The 23,480-nt window shown below is 38.3% G+C and overlaps 1 protein-coding gene across 1 annotated transcript in view; it reads left to right on the forward strand.

Annotated features, from left to right (window-relative positions):
- The first annotated feature begins 60 nt into the window (after nt 1-60).
- The window catches only part of RABGAP1 (RAB GTPase activating protein 1), a 159,329-nt gene continuing 135,909 nt past the window's right edge, over nt 61-23,480 (forward strand). The window contains exons 1-2 of the mRNA XM_057548199.1: nt 61-247; nt 23,088-23,287. Coding sequence (XP_057404182.1) covers nt 23,138-23,287 — 150 coding nt within the window. The 5' untranslated portion in view covers nt 61-247; nt 23,088-23,137. The remainder of the gene's footprint in view (nt 248-23,087; nt 23,288-23,480) is intronic.

Genomic DNA, 23,480 nt, shown 5'->3' on the forward strand with positions numbered 1-23,480 from the left:
TCGGAAGGCTGGGAGGGCGGCGGGCTCGGAGAGGGACCTTCGGCACCGTGGGCGGGGTGCAAAACGCGTGCCCCAGACTCCTGCGAGCGTCTCCGCCCGTGAGCCGAGGTGCGGGTGCCGCGGCTCCCTAGCGTTTGGGGCTCAGGCCCCGCGCGCTTCACTCCTTCTCAGCCGCTCCTCTCTAGCTGCGCCTCAGCTGTCTGCTGCCTGCGTGGGCCTGAAGGGCGCCTCCGCACTTAAAGTGTTGGTAAGCCCCTCCCGCCTAGGGATGTGGACTCGCCGCGTTGGGCCCAGAAAGTGGAGGGAAGGAAGTTTACCTCCCTCGCTTTTTGGATGTTGGTGTTTCCCAGGGATCTGCATTCTCCGTTACCTACAACGTGCTGACTATTCACAGATCTCTTTTGCCAGACCAGACAGCTCTCTTGAGCTCCAGGGTCAGCTGCCTAGAAGACATCTCCAACTGGTTGTTCAGTGTTAATGTACCTTTGAACTCAAGTACATCCGCAGACCTGCTTCTTAACTCCTGTAGTCCTCGTGTTGGTGAACGGCATCATCCACGCAGTCCTGCCCACCAGTAAACTTCAGTACCATTCTAGAGCCCTTTTCCATCTTGCCAGTCCAATGGCTCTCTGGCTCCTCCTCCTTTTTAGGGGGTGGAGAGGGAGGATATTGTGGTAAAACATGAATAATATTTATCATTTTAATCATTTGTAAGTGTGAAGTTCCATGGCATTAAGTACATTCACAATATTGTAACCATCACCGCTGCTATAGCCAACTTCATTCTTTTGCGTGTCGTTATCGTTTTTCCAGCACCGTTTTTGAAAAGTCTGTCCTTTCCCCATTGAATGGGCTTGTCACCTTTGTTGAAAATCAGCTGACCATGTATGTGAGAATTTATTGCTGGGCTCTCTATTCTATTACATGTGACTGCAGCTCTTACACTAGTACCATATTCTTTTAGTTACTGTAGCTTTGTAAGTTTGTAAGTGAGGAAGTATGAGGCCTCAACTTTATTCTTTTTTCCAGATTGTTTTGGCTATGCCAGGCCCCTTGAAATTCCATATGAATTTGAGGATCAGCTTTTCCATTTTTGAGAAAAAGGCTGTTGTAATTTTGATAGAGATTGTGTTGAATCTGTAGATCACTTTGGGTAATATTGCCATCTTAATTTTAAGTCTTCCTGTCTAAATATGAAATGTCTTTCCATGTACTTAGGTCTTCATTAATTTCAGCAGTGTTTTCTAGTTTTCAGGGTATTTAATCCTTTTTGATAATATTATAAATGAAATTGCTTTCTTAATTTTATTTTCATATTGTTGCTAGTGTGTAGAAACACAACTGATTTTTGGTGTTGGTCTTGTACCCAGCAATGCTTCTGAATTTGTTTTTTGGCTCTACAAGCTTTCTTGTGGATTCTTTGGGTTTTTCTATATATATGATTATGTTGCCTGTGAATATAGTTTTACCTCTTCGTTTACAATTTGGATGCCTTTTATTTCTTGTCTAATAGTTCTGGCTAGAACTTCCACTACAATGTTGAATAGCAGCAGTGAAAGGAGGCATCCTTGACTTGTTCATGAGTTGTTCTTAGAGGCGTAGGTAAGCTACTGATTTAGATGTGGGTTTTTCACAGATACTTTTATCATGTTGAGGAATTTTCCCTCTATGACTACTTTTCTGAAAGAGCTTATCATGAAAAGGCACTGTATTCTGTCAGATGACTTTTTAGCATCAATTGAGATGATCATGAGTTTTTTTTCCTTAGTTCTTATTAATGAGATATATTACATTGGTTGATCTTATGGTAAACCACTCTTGCATTCTTGGGATAAATCCCACTTGGTCATGGGGAATAATCCTGTTAGCATGCTATTGGATTTGATTTCCTTTTATGTTGTTGAGGATTTTTGCACCTATATGCATAAGAAACATTGGTATATAATTTTCTTGTGATGCGTTTGCTTAGCTTTGGTGTCAGGATAATGAAGGCCTCATGAGATTAGAAAGCATTCCCTCTTCTTCAGTTTTTTGGAAGAGTTTGAGAAGGATTGGTATTAATTCTTAATTAAATATTTTAATTAAATTAAATATTTGGTACAATTCACTGGTGAAGCCATCTGGTGCAAGACTGTTCTTTTTTGGGAGGTTTTTGATTACACAATCTCTTGTTATAAGTATGTTGAGATTTTCTAATTTTTCTGGAATCCATTTATAATAAATAATTTGTGTGTTTCAAGGAATTTGCCCATTGTTTTCTAGGTTGATTTTTGTTGATCTTTTCAAAGAAACAACTTTTGGTTTCATTGATTTTTTTTTTTCTCTCTCTTTCTTTTATTTTGGTTTATTTCCTTTCCGTTTTATTTCCTTCCTTCTGCTAGCTTTGGGTTTAGTTTGTTCTTTTTCATATTTCATAAGGTATAAAGTTAGGGTATTATTTTGAGATTTTTCTTGTTTTTTAATGTAGCCATTTACAACTATAAATTTCTCTAATTACTGTTTGCATTGTATCCTATAAGTTTTGTATGTTTTTATCATTTTTACTCATTTTCAGGTACATTCTAATTTCCCTTTTCAGGTCTTCTTTGACCCATTTGTTCTTTAAGAATGTATTTCTAATTTCCACATATTGTGAATTTTCCAGTTTTCCTTCTGTTACTGATTTCTAACTTCATCCCATTGTAGTTGGAGAAGATACTTTGTATAATACCTATCTTTTAAAATCCATTGACACTTGTTTTATGGCCTAATGTATGGCCTGTCCTGGAGAATGTCCCATGTGAACTTGAAAAGAATGTGTATTCTGCTGTTCAGTGGAATGTTCTGTACACTTCTGTTAGGTTCAGTTGGTTTATTGTGATGTTCAAGTCCTCTAACGCCTAACTTTTCTTTATCTGGTTGTTCTATTCATTATTGAATGTCGGCTGTTGAAGTTTCTAATTATTATTGTAGAATTGTTTATTCCTCCCTTTAATTCTGGTCATTTTTGCTTCATATATTTTGAAAGTCTCCTCTAGTTATGTAAATGTTTATAATTTTTATATAATCTTGGTCTTTTGAACCTTTTATTAATATATAATGACCTTCTTTGTCTCTTGTAACCTTTTTAAAGTCATTTTGTATGACCTTAGTATAACCTCCCCAGCTCCCTTTTGGTTAGTACTTGCATGGAATATCTTCTCTTTTCTTTTTTTTTCCACTTTTAACTTGTTAATATCTTTGGATCTAAAGTGAGTATTTTCTAGACTGCATATAGATGGATCATGTTTTTGTTTTTGTTTTATCCATTCTGCCCATCTCTGTCTTTTGATTGGAGAGTTTATGCCATTTACATTTAAAGTAACTACAGATAAGGAGGGACTTATTTCTGCCATTTTGCTATTTGTCTTCTATAGGCCTTATAGCTTTTGTGTCTTTCATTTCTTCCATTACTGCTTTTTTCTGTGTTTGATTTTTTGTAGTGAAAAGTTTTGATTTATCTCTGATTTCCTTCTGTGTATATTCTATGGACATTTCCTTTGTGGTTGCTATAGGAATTACATTTAACAGCCCAAATTTATAACAATATAATTAAATTGATACCAACTTCAGTAGCATACAAAAACTCTCCTGTACAGCTCTGTCTCCTCTTTCTGTTCTTGATGCTACAGATTACATCTTTATACATTGTGTGTGTAATAAATTAGACTAATATTTTTATGCATTTGTCTTTTAAATCATGTAGAAAATAAAAATGGAGTTAAACAATAATTACAATAATAATTCTATAATTGCCCATACATTTATCTTTACCAGAGATCTTTATTTCTTCATATGGCTTTAAATATTGTTGAGCATCCTTTCATTTCAATGTGAAGGATTCCCGTCAGCATTTCTTGAAGGGTGGTTTTAGTGGTAATGAACTCCCTTAGCTTTTTTTAAAATCAGAGAATGTCTTAATTTCTCCCTCATTTTTGAAGGACAATTTTGCTAGATACAGATCTGTCAACAGTCCTTTTCTTTCATTGCTTTGAATATTATCAACCCACTGTCTTCCAGCCTCTAAGATTTAAGATGAGAAATTGTCTGATAATCTTATTGAAGATCCCTTATATGTGATGAGTATTCTCTCTTGTTGCTTTTAGGATTCTCTCTTTTCTTTGGCTTTCTACAGTTAGATTATTATCCTTTCTCCCCTTTCTCTCTTTTCTCCTCTTGGGATGCTTACAGTGGTATGTTGTTTCTCTTGACAGTGTCCTACAGATCTTTTAGGCTCTGTTCACTTTCACATTTCTTCTTTTTTTTTTCTGTTCCTCAGACGGAGTAGGAAGAACATGGAATCCATCTCTTTACCTAAACAACAATCGTACTGGCAGAAACTGTCTGAAGTAACTATTTTGGAACTCTGGAGTCTATTTGAATGCTTGCATTTTCCAGGGGAAAATTTGGTTGGTCAATTGAGGTTAATTTCAGTCAGTGTGAGCCTTTAGTGTGATAGCACCTACTCGTTCCTACTCCTCAACCCTGTGTAGGCAGTCATGTTCATATTCCTGGTATGACTTGCTGGAGCCAGGGTGGGAAATAAGAACCTTGTTCCCAAATACTAGAGTTCTGTATTTTATTTTTATTGAAGTATAATTGATTTATAATGTTGTGTTAGTTTCAGGTGTACAGTAAAGTGATTCAATTTTTATATATGTATATATTTTTTTCTTTTTCATTATGGTTTATTACAGGATATTGAACATAGTTCCCTGTGCTATAAAGTAGCACCTTGTTGTTTATCTATTTTATATGTAGTAGTTTGTATCTGTTAATCCCAAACTCCTAATTTATCCCTCCCCCACCCTTTTGCCCCTTTGATAACCATAAGTTTTTTCTATGTCTGTGAGTCTGTTTCTGTTTCATAAATAAGTTCATCTGTGTCATATTTGAGATTCCACATATAAGTGATATCATATGGCATTTAGACAGAGACTTTAAAACTGTCTTAAAGTTGCTCATTGAGCTAAAATGAAACATGGATGAAGTCTGGAAAATGTACAAAAAAATGAGAATATCATTAAAGAAACAGAAATTATAAAAAGGAACTTAAGTGAAATTCTGGAGTTGAAAATATAATAATAGAGAGAAATAAATTCACTTAGGTGGTTCAAAATCAGATTTGAGCAGGCAGAAGAAAGAATCAACAAACTTGAAGATATGTCTTTCAAACCTGGTTCCTTTTTTCCCCCCCTTTCTTTTGCCCTAGTTCAGGCCTTTCTGAACTTAGGCAGCCTCCAAAGTGTTCTATTTACTCCCTGTTTTCCCTTCTCTACTCCTACCAGAATGAAATTTTAAAAAAACTCAAATCTGATATTGGCACTATCCTTAGAAACCTCTAAAGGCACCCTGTATTTATAGATTGAACTTCATTTTCCTTATTTAAGCATTCAAGGACCTTCCCATTCTGCCTCCAGCTTACCACATCAATCCATTGAGCTTGAGATATAAATTCCAGTTTCCAGGAAATACAAGGTCTAAGGGAACAAATTCAGTGACTTCTTGAGGAAGCAACCATTCAGATCCAGAAGGTGGGAAATTTTGCACTTCAACTGGACTGATTTCTTCAATAAGCCAGTGTCTTTCCATTTTTTTTCTTAAGTGGTAGATTAGAAAATACTTAAGGGACATCACAACCAGATACAACATGTGGGCCTGGATTGGATGCTGATCTGGGAAAACTAGCTGTAAAAAAGTATATTTTGGGCAACAGAAAATTTGATTATAGTTAGGTATTAGATGAGAGGAAAATTTACTGAAGTGATATTACTGATTTGGAAAAGCCAGTTGTAAAAATATTTTTAGGTTGTTAGAAAATTTGAATGCGATCTAGGAATGAGATGAGAGGAAAATTTAGTGAAATGGTAAGGTAGATATTGTTAATTGAATAAAGCAGACTGCTTAACTGTGTGATCTCATTTTGAAAAACAATATATAGACACACAAAGAAGGCTACATATTAAAGTATTAATATTTGTATTGGGAATGTGATATTTTTGTTTTTTATTTTAGGTTGTCCCTATTTTATATTTTTCTCCAGGGCATACTGTAGTGATTCTGTAATAAAATTTTATTTAAAAAATATATGTTAAGGTTTATGTATATATTGGGGTAATACATATGAATCAAGAAATACATGAATGTATGGTCACCAAACTATTAAAAGTGGTTTTGTCAAGAGTGCCAGGATTTCAGGGGATTTTACTTTCTTCCTAATGTTTTATCTGTTGTTTAAATACTTTAAAATGGGTGTGCATTTTTGTTACATAACTCTATGAGGAGAAAAGGAAGAAAGCTATTTTCCTGCGGGAGTGCAGCCAAGTCTATTATAATAGACAAGTCACAAAGAGGACTGCAACAGAACACAGCTTTTTTTTGCTTTTTCTCTGGTTGATTTAGATGCAATATCTACAGGAAAACTTTGCGAATGACTCATTTACCAGGAAAAGAGCATATGCTATTTGAATAAAGAAAGAAGAATGAGGGAGAGGCTGTAGAAAGATTTCATAAATTGTCAAGACTTAATTAGCACCTTTAATAATCATTATTTTTGTTTCCAACTACATTGTAAATTCATTCAGGACAGGGACTTTAAACTTCATTCTACTGCCGTTGCTCTGTATATCACTTTCGAATAATTTTTAAATAAAATCCCAGCCCCATCTTTGAGTAGCAGTATGAAACCACCTTGTTCATTTCTGTTCTATTCTGTGTGTCTCAAATACCTCGAGGTAGCTGTGCTGTAGCCAGTCCCCCTTGACTTCAAAGTCAGAAGTTTTGACTTACGGACTGAATTCTGTTGCTTAGGCTGGACTCCCTTACAAAATGAGAAAAAAAATCATATCATTCTCAATGATATTCTCAAGGTTTGTGGTAAAGCCAAGTGACCTACCTGTAAAAGAACCTATCTATCACAATCCTTGGCACCTTTTGCGCCCTCAATAAAGGGCAGGTGAGTTGGGTTACATCATTAAGGGCTGCTTTAGAAACAGCATTTGAACGTTAAAGGTGAGCAAGGGATTCCGTGCTCTAGCACCAGTGTCTTTAGGGTTGTACCCCTCTCAGGTGCAACAGGTACTACCCAGCCTGCTCCCCCCGCCAATCCTGCTTCCAGTCCCTGATGCAGGCACAGAGCCGCTATCGGCCCAAGCGCGGACACAGCACGGCGTTGAGTCCAGCTCCCTGAGTGCAGACTCCGCGCAGACGCAGACTCCGGAGGCGGGCTAAAAACCCAGGAGGGGCTTCGAGGAAAGGAAGTACGCCCCCGCCGCCTGTTGTTGGGCCAATGGGGCCGCTTGGCTTTGCCGTGGGCCTATGAGGCAGGGCAGTAGGCGGGGCGGAGGGCGGAAGGAGCCTCTCTCACGTGAGTAGGGGGCGGGGAGGGCGGGGGCAGGGCGGCTGGGGAGGCCCAGGCGGCGGAGCCTCCCGGACGGCGAACGGCGGGCCGCGGAGGAGGAGACGGCGGGTCGGGTAGGGCCATGTTTCCCCCCCCTCCTCCTCCCACCCTTCCATCCACCAAGCCCGGGGGGATCCTCCGACGGCCCCTGCGGGAGGCCAAGCCGTGTTCTCATTCTGTGGAGCGGGGCAGGCGTGACTGCGCTCAGCTCCCTCGACTAGCCGGGTTCTGAGGGGAGCAGTGATTGGGGGGGAGGGGGAGTCGCGGCCGTCGGGGGAGGACGCATGCGCAAGCGGGAACGCTCCGGCAGCCCCTGCCCAAACCGGTTCCCCCTGTCTGGGTGGGTGTGAATCTTCCCAGTCCTTCACTTGCGGCCGTCTCTCTCGCCCCCCAGCAAAGCCGGTTTGTCTCTTGACTTACACGTCTGGGGACAGGTCCTATTTGGGAATCTGGCCGCTCCCTCCGCCTCAGTTTCTCCCCATTGCCCGCTGGGCCTGTACCTGTGACTTAGGCTGGCTTCGGCCTCAGGCTAGCTTCTTGCGCTGCGCCTAATTTGAAAGGCTTGCTTTATGCTAGTGTCGGTCTGCCATCTCGTGTTGACGTTTCTGTCTCATTTAACCCGCCTGCAATCGAAGTGTCCCCGGTATACCCCTCTCCCCAGATACTTTAAGTATCTGCCCCCGATACTTCATTGCTGTATCTTGATTCCCAGCAACCTTCAGGGCTTTTGGTGTTCAACAAAGCCCGAGGATAACCCCATGAGTTCCAGGAGTTCTCTGTCCATTACCTGGTAGTACTTTGGTGTTCCTTCTCTTCTAACATTCGGATTGTAATCATATGCACCTGCTTTTAAAGTCATCTCCATACTTTATCTTGGACTAAAAGTCCTAGCAGACCGTGTTAAGTGATAAGTGAGCATGCTGCTGGTGCTCATGCTACAAGTGCTCCGTTAGTTTAAATCTTGTTCTAGCTTGAATTGGAGATCTTTTGGCTTTTTTGTTTGTCAGTGGGAAAAAAAAACTGCCAGGGACGGGTTTCACAGTTCATTTGATATGTTCATTCAGGTAAATACCTGTATTCACATACATGTGCCTGGAGTAGTAAGTCGCGAGTGTGTCTGTTTCCAGCTGCTTTGTTTATTTAGGAAGAGAAAAAACCAAAGAGAGTAAATTGAACTGAGTTTCCACATAAAACTGATGTTTGGAAAGTTGAAAAAAAGCTTAGGAGCCAAGGGAGTGCACGTTCAATTTTTTTTTAACGAAGGACCTGCTGGCCTTAATTCTAGCGTGTATAAGGTGCTATTTTAATATATATTTAAGGCTTTTATTCCAATTTAGTTATAAAAACAAAATGAATAAGGGACAGAGTTCTTTATAATCTTCCTTTGTAGACGTCTGTTTCCATTAATGAAATTTGAATCCGTGATTGATTTGTATTTATTGGTAACATTTAAGATTCACATATAGCTTTATCAACTCAACTTTGTAATTAGAATTGAACTATTGCTATGTTGTGGAACACTTTTCATTTCAGTTTTATAACTCATTTTACAGTTAATTAACAGCTCATCGGTATTAAGGTATATATTTGGGTAGTTAACCTATCAACTATATACATTTTGGCATTCTTTGGCATAGTGGGGTTTTTTTGTTTGTTTTTTTACTTTTAAAAAAATTTTTATTGAGGTATAGTTGATTTTGGCATAATGTTTTATTAGCAGTTTACAGGTGCTTAACCTGGATAAAATGGTAGTCTAGTGGGACTCTGTAAAAGTGAAGGCACCTGTTTCCTATCTTTTCTACTGCATATTGGAAGAAGTGTATTCACATTATCTACATGAGGGGACTTGGTTTTTCGTAAACGTATCTAAACTTTACAGCCTACATTCTTTTTTTTAATATAAATTTATTTATTTTTGGCTGCGTTGGGTCTTCGTTGCTGCGTGCGGGCTTTCTCTAGTTGCAGTGTGTAGGCTTCTCATTGCGGTGGCTTCTCTTGTGGAGAACGGGCTTCAGTAGTTGTGGCACATGGGCTCAGTAGTTGTGGCTTGCAGGCTCTAGAGCGCAGGCTCAGTAGTTGTGGCGCACGGGCTTAGTTGCTCCTTGGCATGTGGGATCTTCCTGGACCAAGGCATGAACACATGTTCCCTGCATTGGCAGGTGGATTCTTAACCACTGTGCCACCAGGGAAGTCCCATAGCCTAGATTCTTTAAAGAAGTCATTTTCTACTACTGAGTATATTTCCAGCTAAACTTTACAGCCCAGATTCTTTTAAAGAAGTCATTATCTTTTGTAGCGCATGTTTCCAGCTAAAGTGTTTCCAGCTTAAGTGAAGCCTACTTTGAAGGTCTCACCATTTCACAGTGATTATTTTAACAAGTGACCTTTGAGTACAGGTTTCAGAAAATGATTAGTTTAAATCAATTCTACTGTTGAGTGTCTTTATAGATACTGATGTGCTGAGGTTCTAGCATATGCTGCCCAAGTGTTATCTTTGTAGTTGTCAATATAATCAGATATCACACTTCTCAAGCATGTGAAATGAATGTATATAAAACTTAAATAATCTTTCTTGGAGATAGAACTCCAACGTTAAAGAAGTGCTAATTTAACCAGTGTACAGAAAGCAGAGTTTGGCACGACATTTGGGTGCTTTGTATGTAACTGCCTTGTTTTATTGATTTTCCGTGGTTAGATTCTAGAGAAAGAAAATCCAAGGCCAAGGACTTGGCTCTCCATGGGTATACATGATAAAACATACGAATTTAACAGCTGTTTCTTTTGGCATAAAATGGTTACCTGGACTCCCCCGACCCTTTCCAGTTTTGTGTTGACCCTGAGATCCTTATTCTTTAGAAGAATTGTAAGTCAAAGCAATACTGGATAGACAAACTTATAACGACTTTTGTTGACCCCTAACTGCCTTGTTTCTCTTCATGTGCAAAGTCTGACCAAATACGGCAGTTTGCAAGTCATGAACACTCTATAGAATTTAGCCTGGAAGTTTTCCTCTTGCCAAAGCAACTATAGTACTCTGAGGTAATCACCAGAACTTTTTGAAGGCTGTTCTTTCTATCTAGTAGAGTTCTATAAGGCCTAACTTTTCCTCCAAATCCCTTTTTCCGAGGATCATAAAATAGTAAAAATAAAGCCCTAAATTTGTACTTAAGTTCATGCTTGACATTAAATAGTATATATTACCTTGGTTGTAAAACATGAGAAGTATATCTTCTTAATTGTGTGGCCGTGCTGCCAGATTTGGAGGTTTGCACCTCTTTGGAGTTAATGCATGGTTGTTACTTATCTCCAGTTAAGGTTGCATCAGCTTTTGTGTAATAAATCACTACTCCTTGGCATCTATTAATCTTTGTGGCAAAAAATTTTTCTCCATAATAAAATATGGCATCTCTCTCTTTTTTTTTTTTTTAATGTTTATTTATTTATTTATTTGATTGAGCCGGGTCTTAGTCGCGACATGCAGAATTTTTAGTTGCAGCATGCGGGATCTTTTAGTTGTGGCATGCAGGATCTAGTTCCCTGATCAGGGATCGAACCCAGGCCCCCTGCATTGGGAGCGTGGAGTCTTAGCCACTGGACCACCAGGGAAGTCCCAAATATGGCATCTCTTAAGGTACATTAGCAAATTAGTTTCTGTGGTAACGTTAACAGAATGTTATTAACTCTCAAAGCTTAACAATAATTTGACTATTTTAAAAATTTCTTTTTCCCATTTTTCCTTATTTATACACTTTGGTAATTATAACCAGGAATCTGTGGTTATCATCTTGTTTTCCAGCTTCTGAGGGTGCCCCTTGTGTCAGGAAAAGGAATTGATACACAGAATCTTTCTTTGGGAATGTATTTTAAATATCATTATGGGTATTAAGAGACAGCATTCAAGGCTAAATTGGATTAAATGTTGGGCATTTGTATAATACTACTGTGAAGAGCCATGAGTTAATCATTTTAATACTTTTACCATAGGGTAATAAATTCTCATGCTTTTTTTTTTTAATAAATTTATTTATTTTATTTATTTATTTTTGGCTGCGTTGGGTCTTCGTTGCTGCGCGTGGGCTTTCTCTAGTTGCGGCGAGCGGGGGCTACTCTTCGTTGCGGTGCACGGGCTTCTCGTTGCGGTGGCTTCTCTTGCTGTGAAGCACAGGCTCTAGGCGGGCGGGCTTCAGTAGTTGTGGCGCGTGGGCTTCCGTAGTTGTGGCTCATGGGCTCTAGAGCGCAGGCTCAGTAGTTGTGGCTCACGGGCTTAGTTGCTCCACGGCATGTGGGATCTTCCCAGACCAGGGCTCGAACCCTTGTCCCCTGCATTGGCAGGCAGATTCTTAACCACTACGCCACCAGGGAAGTCCTCTCATGCCCTTTAAATGTGCTGATAAGTGGATTCTGGCAAGGTGAGAGTAGAAACATGTCATGTAAATCTTTTTTGCTGTGATACATGATTTCCTATGAATAGACCTCTGATATACCTGCAAAAGAGAAATAGTTGTATCTTTATTGTAGTTACCTGTTGAGTTCTCTGTGAATTGAAGAAAAATCTGATTTCTATCTAACCTCAAAAGCCAATTCTTAGATAAAAAAATTGTTCCGTAGCAGAAACATCTTTTTTTATATCTTTATTTTTTTGCTTTTGGGTTGTGAGAAAAGAACTTTTTAGATAGGTTTAAAAAAGTCTGTGAAACTAAATTAAATATATGTGAATTCTTTTATCTTCTTACATGGTGCCTATCCCAGTGCTGTGCGTGAAAGTGCTCAGTAAATGTTTTTTGGTTGCCCACCCCCTATTCAACACACTTAACAAATGTCCCACCATCCTTGTATAACTATGGACCAGGGCATTCTTTTTTTTTTTTTTTTTTAAATTTATTTATTTATTTTATTTATGGCTGTGTTGGGTCTTCGTTTCTGTGCGAGGGCTTTCTCTAGTTGTGGCAAGCGGGGGCCACTCTTCATCGCGGTGCGCGGGCCTCTCACTATCGCGGCCTCTCTTGTTGCAGAGCACAGGCTCCAGACGCGCAGGCTCAGCAATTGTGGCTCACAGGCCCAGTTGCTCCACGGCATGTGGGATCTTCCCAGACCAGGGCTCGAACCCGTGTCCCCTGCATTGGCAGGCAGATTCTCAACCACTGCACCACCAGGGAAGCCCAGGGCATTCTTGTATCAGAAGATTCAGAAAACTTGTGTGTCTTCTGCCAAACATTCATGGTTTGTCTACACACATTCCCTTGAAAATCAGAGGTCATGGAAAAGAGAAACCATATTTACTGCATTAATCTCAGGCTTTGGTTATCTATCAAATGATTTGCTTACTTAGCATCAAATTCACATAGTTTAAACATTTCAGATCAAAGTATAGACAGATTGATATTCTAAGTGGAATAGATACATATTCTTCGCTGTGGATGAGAAGGAACTATATTGACTAATTTCCTGAAAACAGGAAAAGTGGTTTTTTTTTTTGGTTTTTTGTTTTGTTTTTTGGCTGAGTTGGGTCTTTGTTGCTGCGCGCAGGCTTTCTCTAGTTGCGGCGAGCGAGGGCTATTTTTTGTTGCGGTGCACGGGCTTCTCACTGCAGTGGCTTCTCTTGTGGAGCACGGGCTATAGGTGCACAGGCTTCAGTAGTTGCAGCACATGGGCTCAGTAGTTGTGGCACACGGGCTTAGTTTCTCCAGGGCATGTGGGATCTTCCTAGACCAGGGATTGAACCCATGTCCCCTGCATTGGCGGGCGGATTCTTAAACACCACACCACCAGAGAAGTCCAGAAAAATTTTTTAGGAAATCCTGCATTGCTTAAAAATATTTATGTTTTTATATTTATAGAAAGCTAGTGTAAATTATATTATGCTTTAGAAATCCATTCCAGAAAAAGTAAATACAAGGATACTTTTACAAAAAATGTATATTACTGAGGTTTGAAGTATAATCTGACCTTGTGAATGAGTAATATTGGGTTGGCAAAAAAGTTCATTTAGGTTTTCCCATAACATCTTGTGGATAAACCCGAACGAACTTTTTGGCCAATACATTAACATTAACTAACTCTCCCTGTGTTCCCAGAGGTGGGTTTCTCTTGGGGCAATGGCATCCAAATAATTTTCAAATTTAGCTGCAGAGATACTGTGTTGAAGGGGCATAAAGCCAGCATACCTAGAGTTCTGCAAAAAACTAAAGTGCTGTTTCCTGAAATAGCCAAAGGAACATGGGAAAACCACTTATATGGTTTATTTTTTTCAGGTGTCAGCAGTATTGCACTCAGATAATCAACACAGAGTTAAATGAATTGTCTTATGTGCATTTCATCCCCACTTCTTACTTTTTGTACCTTTCATTAAAAGTATCAAGATATAGCGGGTAGAGTATGAACTTTGGAATCAGAAAGATATAGATATCCCAAGTCTTGAACTTACTTCATATATGACTGAAGGTAAGATACTTAAGGATTCTGATTCTCAGTTTCTTCATTTGTAAAAATGGAACTAATTATGCTTACATCATGGATTAGGACTGAGAAGCACCTGGCATTCCCTCCCCCCACCCCTTTCCTGGATATTCTCATTCACAAAAGAGTAGAAAGGGTTTGTTCCCCTCATTTTATGTATGAGAAACCTGAAACTATAACATTGTCCAAATTAAATCAAAAAGGATTAAGGAGTTCAAATCCCAGTTGGTTTTTCAATGTAATACCAGACTGTTAACTTTAAAAAGTCTTAATGAAGCTTGATTAGTCATTGAGAAAGTGAGAAGTAACTCTGAGAACATTGGCTGTCATCTTTAGGCACTTTTCTGTATTGATTTTGTGAGTTTTATCATGAAGATCCTATAAAGTTAAAATTAGGCTTTTAGAACTTTTATTGACCAGTGAATGGATAAACAAAAGGTGGTATATACAAACCATGGAATGCTATTTGACCTTAAAAAGAAAGGAAATTCAGACACATGCTGCAACATAGATGAACTTAGAAGACATTATGCTAAGTGAAATAAGCCAGCCATAAAAGTATAAATACCATATGGTTCTACTACTTATGTACGGTACCTAGTGTAGTCAGATTCATAGAGACAAAGTAGAATGTTGGTTGCCTGGGGGAATAGGAGTTGGAATTTAATAGGTACAGAGTTTCAGTTGGGGAAGATGAAAACGTTCTAGAGATGGGTGGTGGTGATGGTTGCACAATGTGAATGTACTTAAAGCCACAGAACTATACACTTAAAAATGGCTAAAATGGTAAAGTTTATGTTATGTACATTTAACCACAATTTTTAAAGATTAAAACTTTTAAAATCTTTTTAAAAATTAAAAAACTTTTGTCTTATGAGTTATTATATTCGTATAGTTAAGCTATCTTTTATAGTTCATCTGGAATTGAAGTAAAAGAGTCACTTCATAGTTTAAAGAAGTTAATTGTCACAGGCATTATGGGTTAAAATTTGCCTAAAAGTGACTATTAGATAAGCTGGTTTTTCTTGCCTTTATGTGCTGTAGGCCCAAGGTGATTAAGTTATATTTTCTTTTTGGTTTTTAAAGCTAAGCTGAAATTATTCAGAAGGATTAAATTAATATGGTTCTCTTAGCTCACTAAAATAATTAAAAGAAACAGCCCCCAAATTCAAAGTGAGACTTAAACAAAGACACATCTATTGTTTAGCAATTAGCAGTGGTGGAAAGGAATTTATTTTTCTAAAGACGGGATGATTTTCCATTGAGTTTTGTTAGATTTGTCCTACCCTTCCCAGGGATAGGCTGTGAGAAGTTCATATGAAAACCATTGCAGGGAAACAAATCTCAAAGCCAGAAAAAAAGAAAAAAGCTGAGATTAAGATTGTATGATTTTAAAAAATAACTTCTTTGTGGTTTAATTTTAAAGAGCTGCAAACCCACAAGAATTGGCCTGCTACAGCATCTTTGAGACTTGACTCTCTTGCTACTTCCTGACTTGTCTTTTTCTCAACAGAGAGTAATCTTAGCAGATCTGTGTTTTAGAAGGGTATATATAACTGGGAGCAACATAGAGTATGGATTGGAATGGGGAGAGAATGGTGATAGGAACACCAAGGAGGAGAGATGCATTCCTGAAAAGGACATAGGCACCTAGATACCTGGGTTTGGGTCAAGTTCTGTAATTGTCTCTGTGAACTTAAGCAAGTTATTGAACCAGTCTAAGCCTCAGTTTGTCTGTCATATGAAGTTTTTACCTTTCTGGCAAGGTTAATATAAAGATTAGTAATAATGCATATAAAGCTTCTAAGTACCATGTTGGGCATATATAATTGATACTCAGGAACTGCTAAGTATTGTTCTGTCTTTAGATTTAGCAAGATGATTTAAGTATCCTCCTTAAGGTTCCCTAAAGCTGTGCTAATTTTTTCACTGGTTGAGCAAACAAAAATGAAGAGGATTGGGAGGGAAGTGATGAGTGTTTTGGTACAAAGGGAATCCAAGGTATGTTTTGTGGCTGTGTTGTTTAACTGGCTTTCACAGTTAGAAACTTTATGAAGAGTCAGTCAGGCACACTCAAGGGTAGTTCTTTTTGAGTCTCTTTTTTCCAGCTGTCATTCATATCCATATCCCAGACACGCTTGTAGTGTATCATATTTGTCATTTGTCCATCTCACATTACATAGACTCTATCACTTAAACACTGATGAAAGAGTATTATTCATCCAATCACATTTATTGAGGACTGCCATAGCAAGGATATGAAGATAATATGAATAAAACCTAAGATCCCTGTCCACAAGTAGTTAGTTCAAAGGGACTATGTGTGCTCATTGTATTCCCAGTGTTTACCATGGTGGTTTATACTAAGTAATTGTTTCTGGAATGAATGATCAATGTAGTATAGGAGAAAAGAGGTATAACATTTTACTGTGTGATAAATGCTGTAATTCTGTGATAAAATTAAAAAGCAAGCAAACAAAAAGCCTTAGGAGCCCTAGAGGGAAATAAGGAATGTTTCAGAAGGGAAAAGGGGAGGTTGAATATTTGATTGTATCACAGGGTTGCTGGTGAGGAAGAAGGACTAATGGGGGAAATGAAGTCACATTCCTAGCTTAAGAAATGGCATGAGCAAAGCCTTGAAAGCATAAAAATGCATGATATGTTTGGTAAGTTGTCTGGTATGGTTTGATAGAAGGAGATAAAACTAGAATGATAGATTGGCTCCAGATTTTTAAGAACTAATGATATAAAGAGTTTGGATTTTTTTCTGTTTTCAGTCAGGAGCAATCAAAGGAAGGGGTGGGATATATGATCAAATCTGAATTTTAGAAATTAACTATGAGGCCTTGATAATGACTAGAGAGAGTCTAGGAAGGGAGACTTATGTTGTAGCTAAGTTGAAAGAGAATGAAATACTCAAGTCAGTGACATGAAAGATGGCAAAGAATGAATAGATTTGGGGTATGTTTTGGAACTAAAAATCCATTAGAATCCCAAGGGAGAATGAGAAAAGGAGTCACGGATTTTGGGGGACATTTCTATCTTGTATCAGTGGTTATTAACCACTGTTAGGGGAGATATGAGGAAGAATATGCTTGTGTGAAGATGGGGTCTGCTTTGGACGTGGGACACATGTAGCAGATCCCACCTGTGTATTCACATAACACCATTTGCATACCTCTGTTATACCAAGCACTGTACTCTATTGTAATTACTTGTTTACTTGTCCATTTTCTTTACTGTAAGCCTGTCAAGGGTAAAGAGTACCTTTCCTGTCCGTAACACTGTACCTAGTGCCTGGCACATATCAAACACTCAGTACTGAATAGAAAAAAAAACAAAACAGAAACACCCACATGAAATTAGGGAGAAAGACAGGGCTGCAGTATCATCAGCATACCAAAAAAAAAAAATTTTGTAACCACATGAGGCACTGAGATAGCTAAGGGAAAGTATGGAACAAGAAGGAGGCCAGGATGAATTTAAAGAGTGGACAGAGGGGCTTCTCTGGTGGTGCAGTGGTTAAGAATCTGCCTGCCAATGCAGGGGACATGGGTTCGAGCCCTGGTCCGGGAAGATCCCACATGCCGCAGAGCAGCTAAGGCCATGTGCCACAGCTACTGAGCCTGCGCTCTAGAGCCTGCGAGCCACAACTACTGAGCCCGCGTGCCACAACTGCTGAGCCCGTGTGCTACAACTACTGAAGCCCACCCACCTAGAGCCCATGCTCCACAACAAGAGAAGCCAACCACAATGAGAAGCCCCCGCACCGCAACTAGAGAAAGCCTGCGTGCAGCAATGAAGACCCAACGCAGCCAAAAATAAACAAATAAAATAAATTTTTTTAAAAATTAAAGAAAAAATAAAGAGTGGGCAGAAAAAAGGAACTTAAAAGACAGCTGGGAAAAGGTACCAGGGGTAGAAAATGGAAGCAAAAAGATAAGAGTTTCACAATATGGAAATGATCAGCATTTTCATTTATTTCAGCTGGTAGGAGTAAGATGAGAACTGTAAAGAATAGTTTGGGTTTTGAAATTTTGTATTGTTGATTTTTAAATGTTTATAGATATATATTTTTTTCCTTTCTGAACGGATGCTCAGAGAACGTTAAAGTACCCAGGGTCACATAGACAAGGTTTGAATTCAGCTTTTAAAAGAGGATGTGCAGGGCTTCCCTGGTGGCGCAGTGGTTGAGAATCTGCCTGCTAATGCAGGAAACACGGGTTCGAGCCCTGGTCTGGGAAGATCCCACATGCCGCGGAGCAACTGGGCCCGTGAGCCACAACTACTGAGCCTGCGCGTCTGGAGCCTGTGCTCCGCAACAGGAGAGTCCACAATAGTGAGAGGCCCGCGCACCGCGATGAGGAGTGGCCCCCACTTGCCACAACTGGAGAAAGCCATAGCACAAAAACGAAGACCCAACATAGCAATCAATCAGTCAATAAAGAAATCTTAAAAAAAAAAAAAAAAAAAAAGTTGCTTATATTTAAAAAAAAAAAAAAAAAAAAAAAAGAGGATGTGCAGTGAAGCTTGGTGAGAGGTAGGGGAGCCAGATTTTGAGAGGGACTGCTCAGTGAGAGTGGGGAGTCCCACTGAAGTGCAGGAGGAGTTAGTGCTTCTCCTTCAGGAAGAGTTTCAGGAAAACCAAGGAAATAACGATGAACCAGAGTGCTGAACTAGTGGCCGGGAACTAGCACATTTTACTTGTCTCAAGCATGTCAAGTTCAATTACAAGTATCACGCAGACCTCTTTTATCAAGTTTGGTAGGTAACTTATTGGGAGGTGATTTTTCTTCTAAATGCACATTAGCAAATCCATGCCACTGCAAGTTCACTGTTTATGTTACTGCTGTGAATGATGTTAGAAACAGTACAAATATCTGATGGTATTCTGTCCCAAAAAAGTTCAAGTTTTTAAAAAGTAAACCCTGATTATCCAGGAACTGACTGCTTTTGACGAACTGTCAAAAGAGCCTTTACCATGGCTAGTTCTTTTACATTTCACTTTCCTTTAGCTGGGTTTATAGTTTTAAGAGGAGATTGAGAATGAAAATGAATTTTCATTCAACAAGATTGAGGTACATTATTTACTATGATCTTTGCAGAAGTGCATAGTTGAGCATAGAATTGTCACTTATGTTACAGAGCAGGATATAACATAACTGAACCTTTGGTTTGGATGCATGAGGTTGCATAATTAAGCAAAATTACCTATCATTCTAAGTTAGTTGACGTATTAAAGGGGATAGAATGAAACATCCCTGAACTGGCACTCACCACCCTGGCCCTGTTGGTAACTGGACATGTTATAAGGGTCTAGGCTCATCACTTATATAAGAAAGAGACAAACTGTGAGTGTCTACCAAATACCAGGGTGTTCATATGTATATTATTTTATTTAAAGTGGAATAAAAATCTTTACTCTGTCTACCTTACAGAATTGTTAGGATGATAAAATGAGATAAAGAATGTGTATATTTTAGTAATCTGTAAAGTACTATACAAAGATACAAAGTATTCCTTTACATTTAGTTAGGTATAAATAAATTACAATATGGAGCTAAGAATGTTATATATTTTTGCACTAATATTGTTTCCTAAATTGAATTTCCAAAATCAGTTTTACTTGTTAATTCTTTTAAAATGGGAAGTTAGTTTCACTCTCCAGTTAATGAAGAGAGTGATGAAATGGAAAAGAACCGGCCATCATCAAGAGTCTTGACGGTCCTTCAATAGCAGTTGGCTCCTGGATATACATATATCTATTCCTTAGTAATTTTTATAATGGCTCCATGAGGTAGATAGTACACCATTTTCATTTATGGAAACTGAGTCTCGGTGTGACCATGCTTACACTATTATTAAATAGTAGAACCAGCCTACTAACTTGGATTTTTTTTCTAACTCTTAATTGTGTGCTTTACCGTCACAAATATGACTTCTGTTCTTACTGTCAGTCTGTAAAAGCTGCTCTTGCCTTTTCATGGGTGGCTTTTGTTCTTTTCTATCTTTATTTGCCACTTATCCTATTTCTTTAGCAAATATTTGAGCACCTACTATGTGCCAGTCATTCTTTCACTTGTTAGGAACACAGCAGCTAATGAAACAGGCAAAAATCCCTGCCCTTATGCTTACATGATACTTAAAAACAAATGATTAAAATGTAAAACGTGTCGAATGGTGATAGGTGGTATAGAGAAAAGTAGAAAGAGTGATGGCAGTGCAGGGTATTTGGGGGAGGAAGTTTATACTTTATTGTCCATGAGAATTGGAATTAGAGTAGGGGGCTTCTTGTGGTAATTGGTGTAAGTAGGGATTAAAGACAACAAAATTAGTTCTTAGGGTCTCAAGACAGAGGTTGTAAATACTCTAGAATTTTGCCAGGAGTGTACCAAGTTCTGGGGCACCTCTTTATTGTGGAGGCCAGGGAAGGGGTGGTCTTATTCAGAGACCTTGGAGCTCATGGGCTCCCTTTTCACTTCTGCCCACGGAGGCCAGAGAAGAGGAGTGTTATTATATAACCTTTCCTGTACTGCATAGTGTTTTGATAAATCCCATTCCCACTGAGTGATTCAGTTACTTTCAGGTGCCAAAACAAATAGTAAAGTATCTTATAAAGTGTACTTTCCTGTCACCTCCTCAAAGAAAATAGGTTGAACTTTGAGCCTGCCAAATCTTCTCAGTTTCATAGTGTAAATATCAAAGTATACTATTTTTGAGTCTAGAATACTGTAGAAAGTTCTCAGTGTCTCTGAGATCATAGCTTTAGAGAACTTTCCCAGGCCCTCTGCTATCTTACTATTAGTAACATTTTAAAAGATGGAAAGAAGACTAATTAAGCATGAAAACCTTACCCAAAGTACAAGTTCTAAAAAAGATAGAGACTCCTTTATCTGATACTGAGTATTTTGGAACAAAGCCCAAACATTTGTAGCATTGGAAAAGCATCATAATCTAATGGAAAGAGCTTAGCTTCTGGAATCATAGATATGTTGGTTCAGTTTTTGGCTTTGCTTCTAACCAGTTAAATTACAACCGTTACCTTGAACAAGTTACACTGTCTCTCTAAGCCTCAATTTCCTAATCTGTGAAATAGATATATGAATTTTAAGTTTGCTGTTCAGGGACTCAACATCAAATTGTAACACAACATAATAGGTACTGTAAAAAATGTAAATTGCTATGGGAACCGAAACAAGGCAGGCAGTGCATTTGACTCTGGGGAAAGAATGGGCAGGCCACTTGGAAAAGGGTTATTAGATCATGAACGATTATTTCTAGTTGTCTGAGTACAGAAGCAAGGGAACCACTTTAGGAGGAGGATTCTGTGAGGGCAGATACCTCAAGGTATTAACATATATATCCTTGGAAAAGACATTACCTCCTCTAGTATATTTTTTAACTCTTCCAACATGTTTCCATAGTTTTCTTTACCCTAAATCAGTACCTATTAACCTGTTCAATTTGCCTCTGTTCTCTACTAAATTATAAACTCCTTTTGGGCAAGAATCTATTTTTTCTTGTTTAGCATATTCTATTCTTTATAAACTAGGCACTTGGTAAGTATTCATTGCATAGATGAAGCAGAACTACATTTGAAAAGAAGTTTTCAGAAGTACATTTGAAGCATCTCTAAATGCTATGCTACGCATTTAGATTTAGTCCTATGAAACGTAGAGCCTTTAAGCAAGGAAGTTAGTTTAAATAGAAAGCAGCAGGGAGTCCAGGGTTTGAGCTTTAGTTATGCCTGATTAAATGACCCTACATCTCTTGGGGGTGCCATTTCCTTTATCTGTTTAACAGTATTGATAATTTCTAGGTTTTCTTACAACTATGGTATTCAGGGATTGTGTAATTCTTGCTGCCATGTGTTTATCTAGATGTTAGCCTTTGAGGAAAAAATAGTGCTTGGCATATGGTGTATGCTCAATAAACATATGTTCAATTAAAAATCCAAAGCATAGATCAGGACTTCTTAATTGGAGAGACTGAACACATTCTCAGAACCTTTACCTCTTTGAGGTACAAGATGAGCATACAGAGAGAGCAACTTTTTTTTTTAGAGCAACTTTTGTTTATTGGTTAAAACTCTCTGAGTATAATGTTGTATCGTCTGTTCTGTTTTTGTTTTGGCAGCCAAATGGGAACATTGCCACAAAATATGCAGAACCAGGTTTTTCTTTTTTTTTTTTTTTTTTTTAGGAATTTAAAAAAATTTTTATTTATTTATTTGGCTGCACTGGGTCTTCCTTGCTGTGGGATCTTCATTGTGGCATGCAGGATCTTTTGTTGCAGCGCATGGGCTCAGTAGTTGTGGCACGTGGGCTCTAGAGTGCGTGGACTCAGTAGTTGCGGCACGCTGGCTTATTTGCCCCAAGGCATGTGGGATCTTAGTTCCCTGACCAGGGCTCAAACCCTCGTCCCCTGCGTTGGAAGGTGGATTCTTGACCACTGGACCACCAGGGAAGTTTCCAGACCAGGTTTTCAAATGGTAGATGAGTTCGAGTTTTATTCCATGAGTCAATAAATAATTGAATAGCTTTTCATAATTGACACATTTTAAACTTCTTGCTGGAAATCTTTGGCATGAAACTCTTTTATTGGTAATGTTCATATTGAGTTGAGTTCTAAGAAACTGGGGGATAGGAATATTGAGTTTTTAATAGACTTCTGATTTCTTGCTATGTAAGGTATTTCCCTGCTCTAGAATTTATGCTTGCCTTGCCTTGAATTTATTTTTTGGGGGGGGTTAATATGAAATTTTGTTTCTTAAAACATGTTGTTAGTATAAGTATCAGCAATGTTAGGAAAACCTTAGTTATTGTCCTAAGCGCTTTCAATTTCATTTGTTTATATAGCTTTACAAATTAAAGGATAGAAAACAAGTTCAGTACTTCATAATTTTTCTCTAAAAAGAATAGAGTTACAACATATGCCAAAGAAATCAGTGTAGGTAGGCAGAGTTATTCTCAAGGGAGTATGTTTTATTTATTTATTTATTTGAAATCTGAAGTACCTTGGCCTTCAATTTCATCAAATTCCCTTATATCTGGAATAAGAAGCCTAAACTGTAAGTAGTGAAAGTCTTTGGGAAAGATTTTGGAAGTTTTTTTTTCCCCCTAAGTTTTTCCATATGTATTTTGTAAAAATTAGAACATAATTGAATATCTGGCAGACATTCTATATGAGTATCTTTATGGTTTTTGTTTTTCAGGCATTTTTAAAATATTTAATCATTCATGAGTTGAGCTTCATTCTTGAGTCATGGATGACAAGGCTTCTGTTGGAAAAATCAGTGTCTCCTCAGACTCTGTGTCTACTCTTAATAGTGAAGATTTTGTCTTGGTTTCCAGGCAAGGAGATGAGACACCATCTACAAATAATGGAAGTGATGACGAGAAAACAGGACTCAAGGTAAAACTACATAACCTACGTTTCTTTTGCTGAGCCTTGCTAAAGCAAAACTTGGCCTTAATAGGAAGGTATATGGAGTGAAAGTGAGGACATGGAAATAATATCCTTTCTTTTTTTAATGCTAAAGCGTTTCATTTGTAATTAGTGATAGTGACAAATTTATATCTGATTAAGGATTTTCAATTTGATTAGC

Source organism: Balaenoptera acutorostrata, chromosome 6 (assembly GCF_949987535.1).
Source record: "Balaenoptera acutorostrata chromosome 6, mBalAcu1.1, whole genome shotgun sequence".
Lineage (NCBI taxonomy): Eukaryota > Metazoa > Chordata > Mammalia > Artiodactyla > Balaenopteridae > Balaenoptera > Balaenoptera acutorostrata.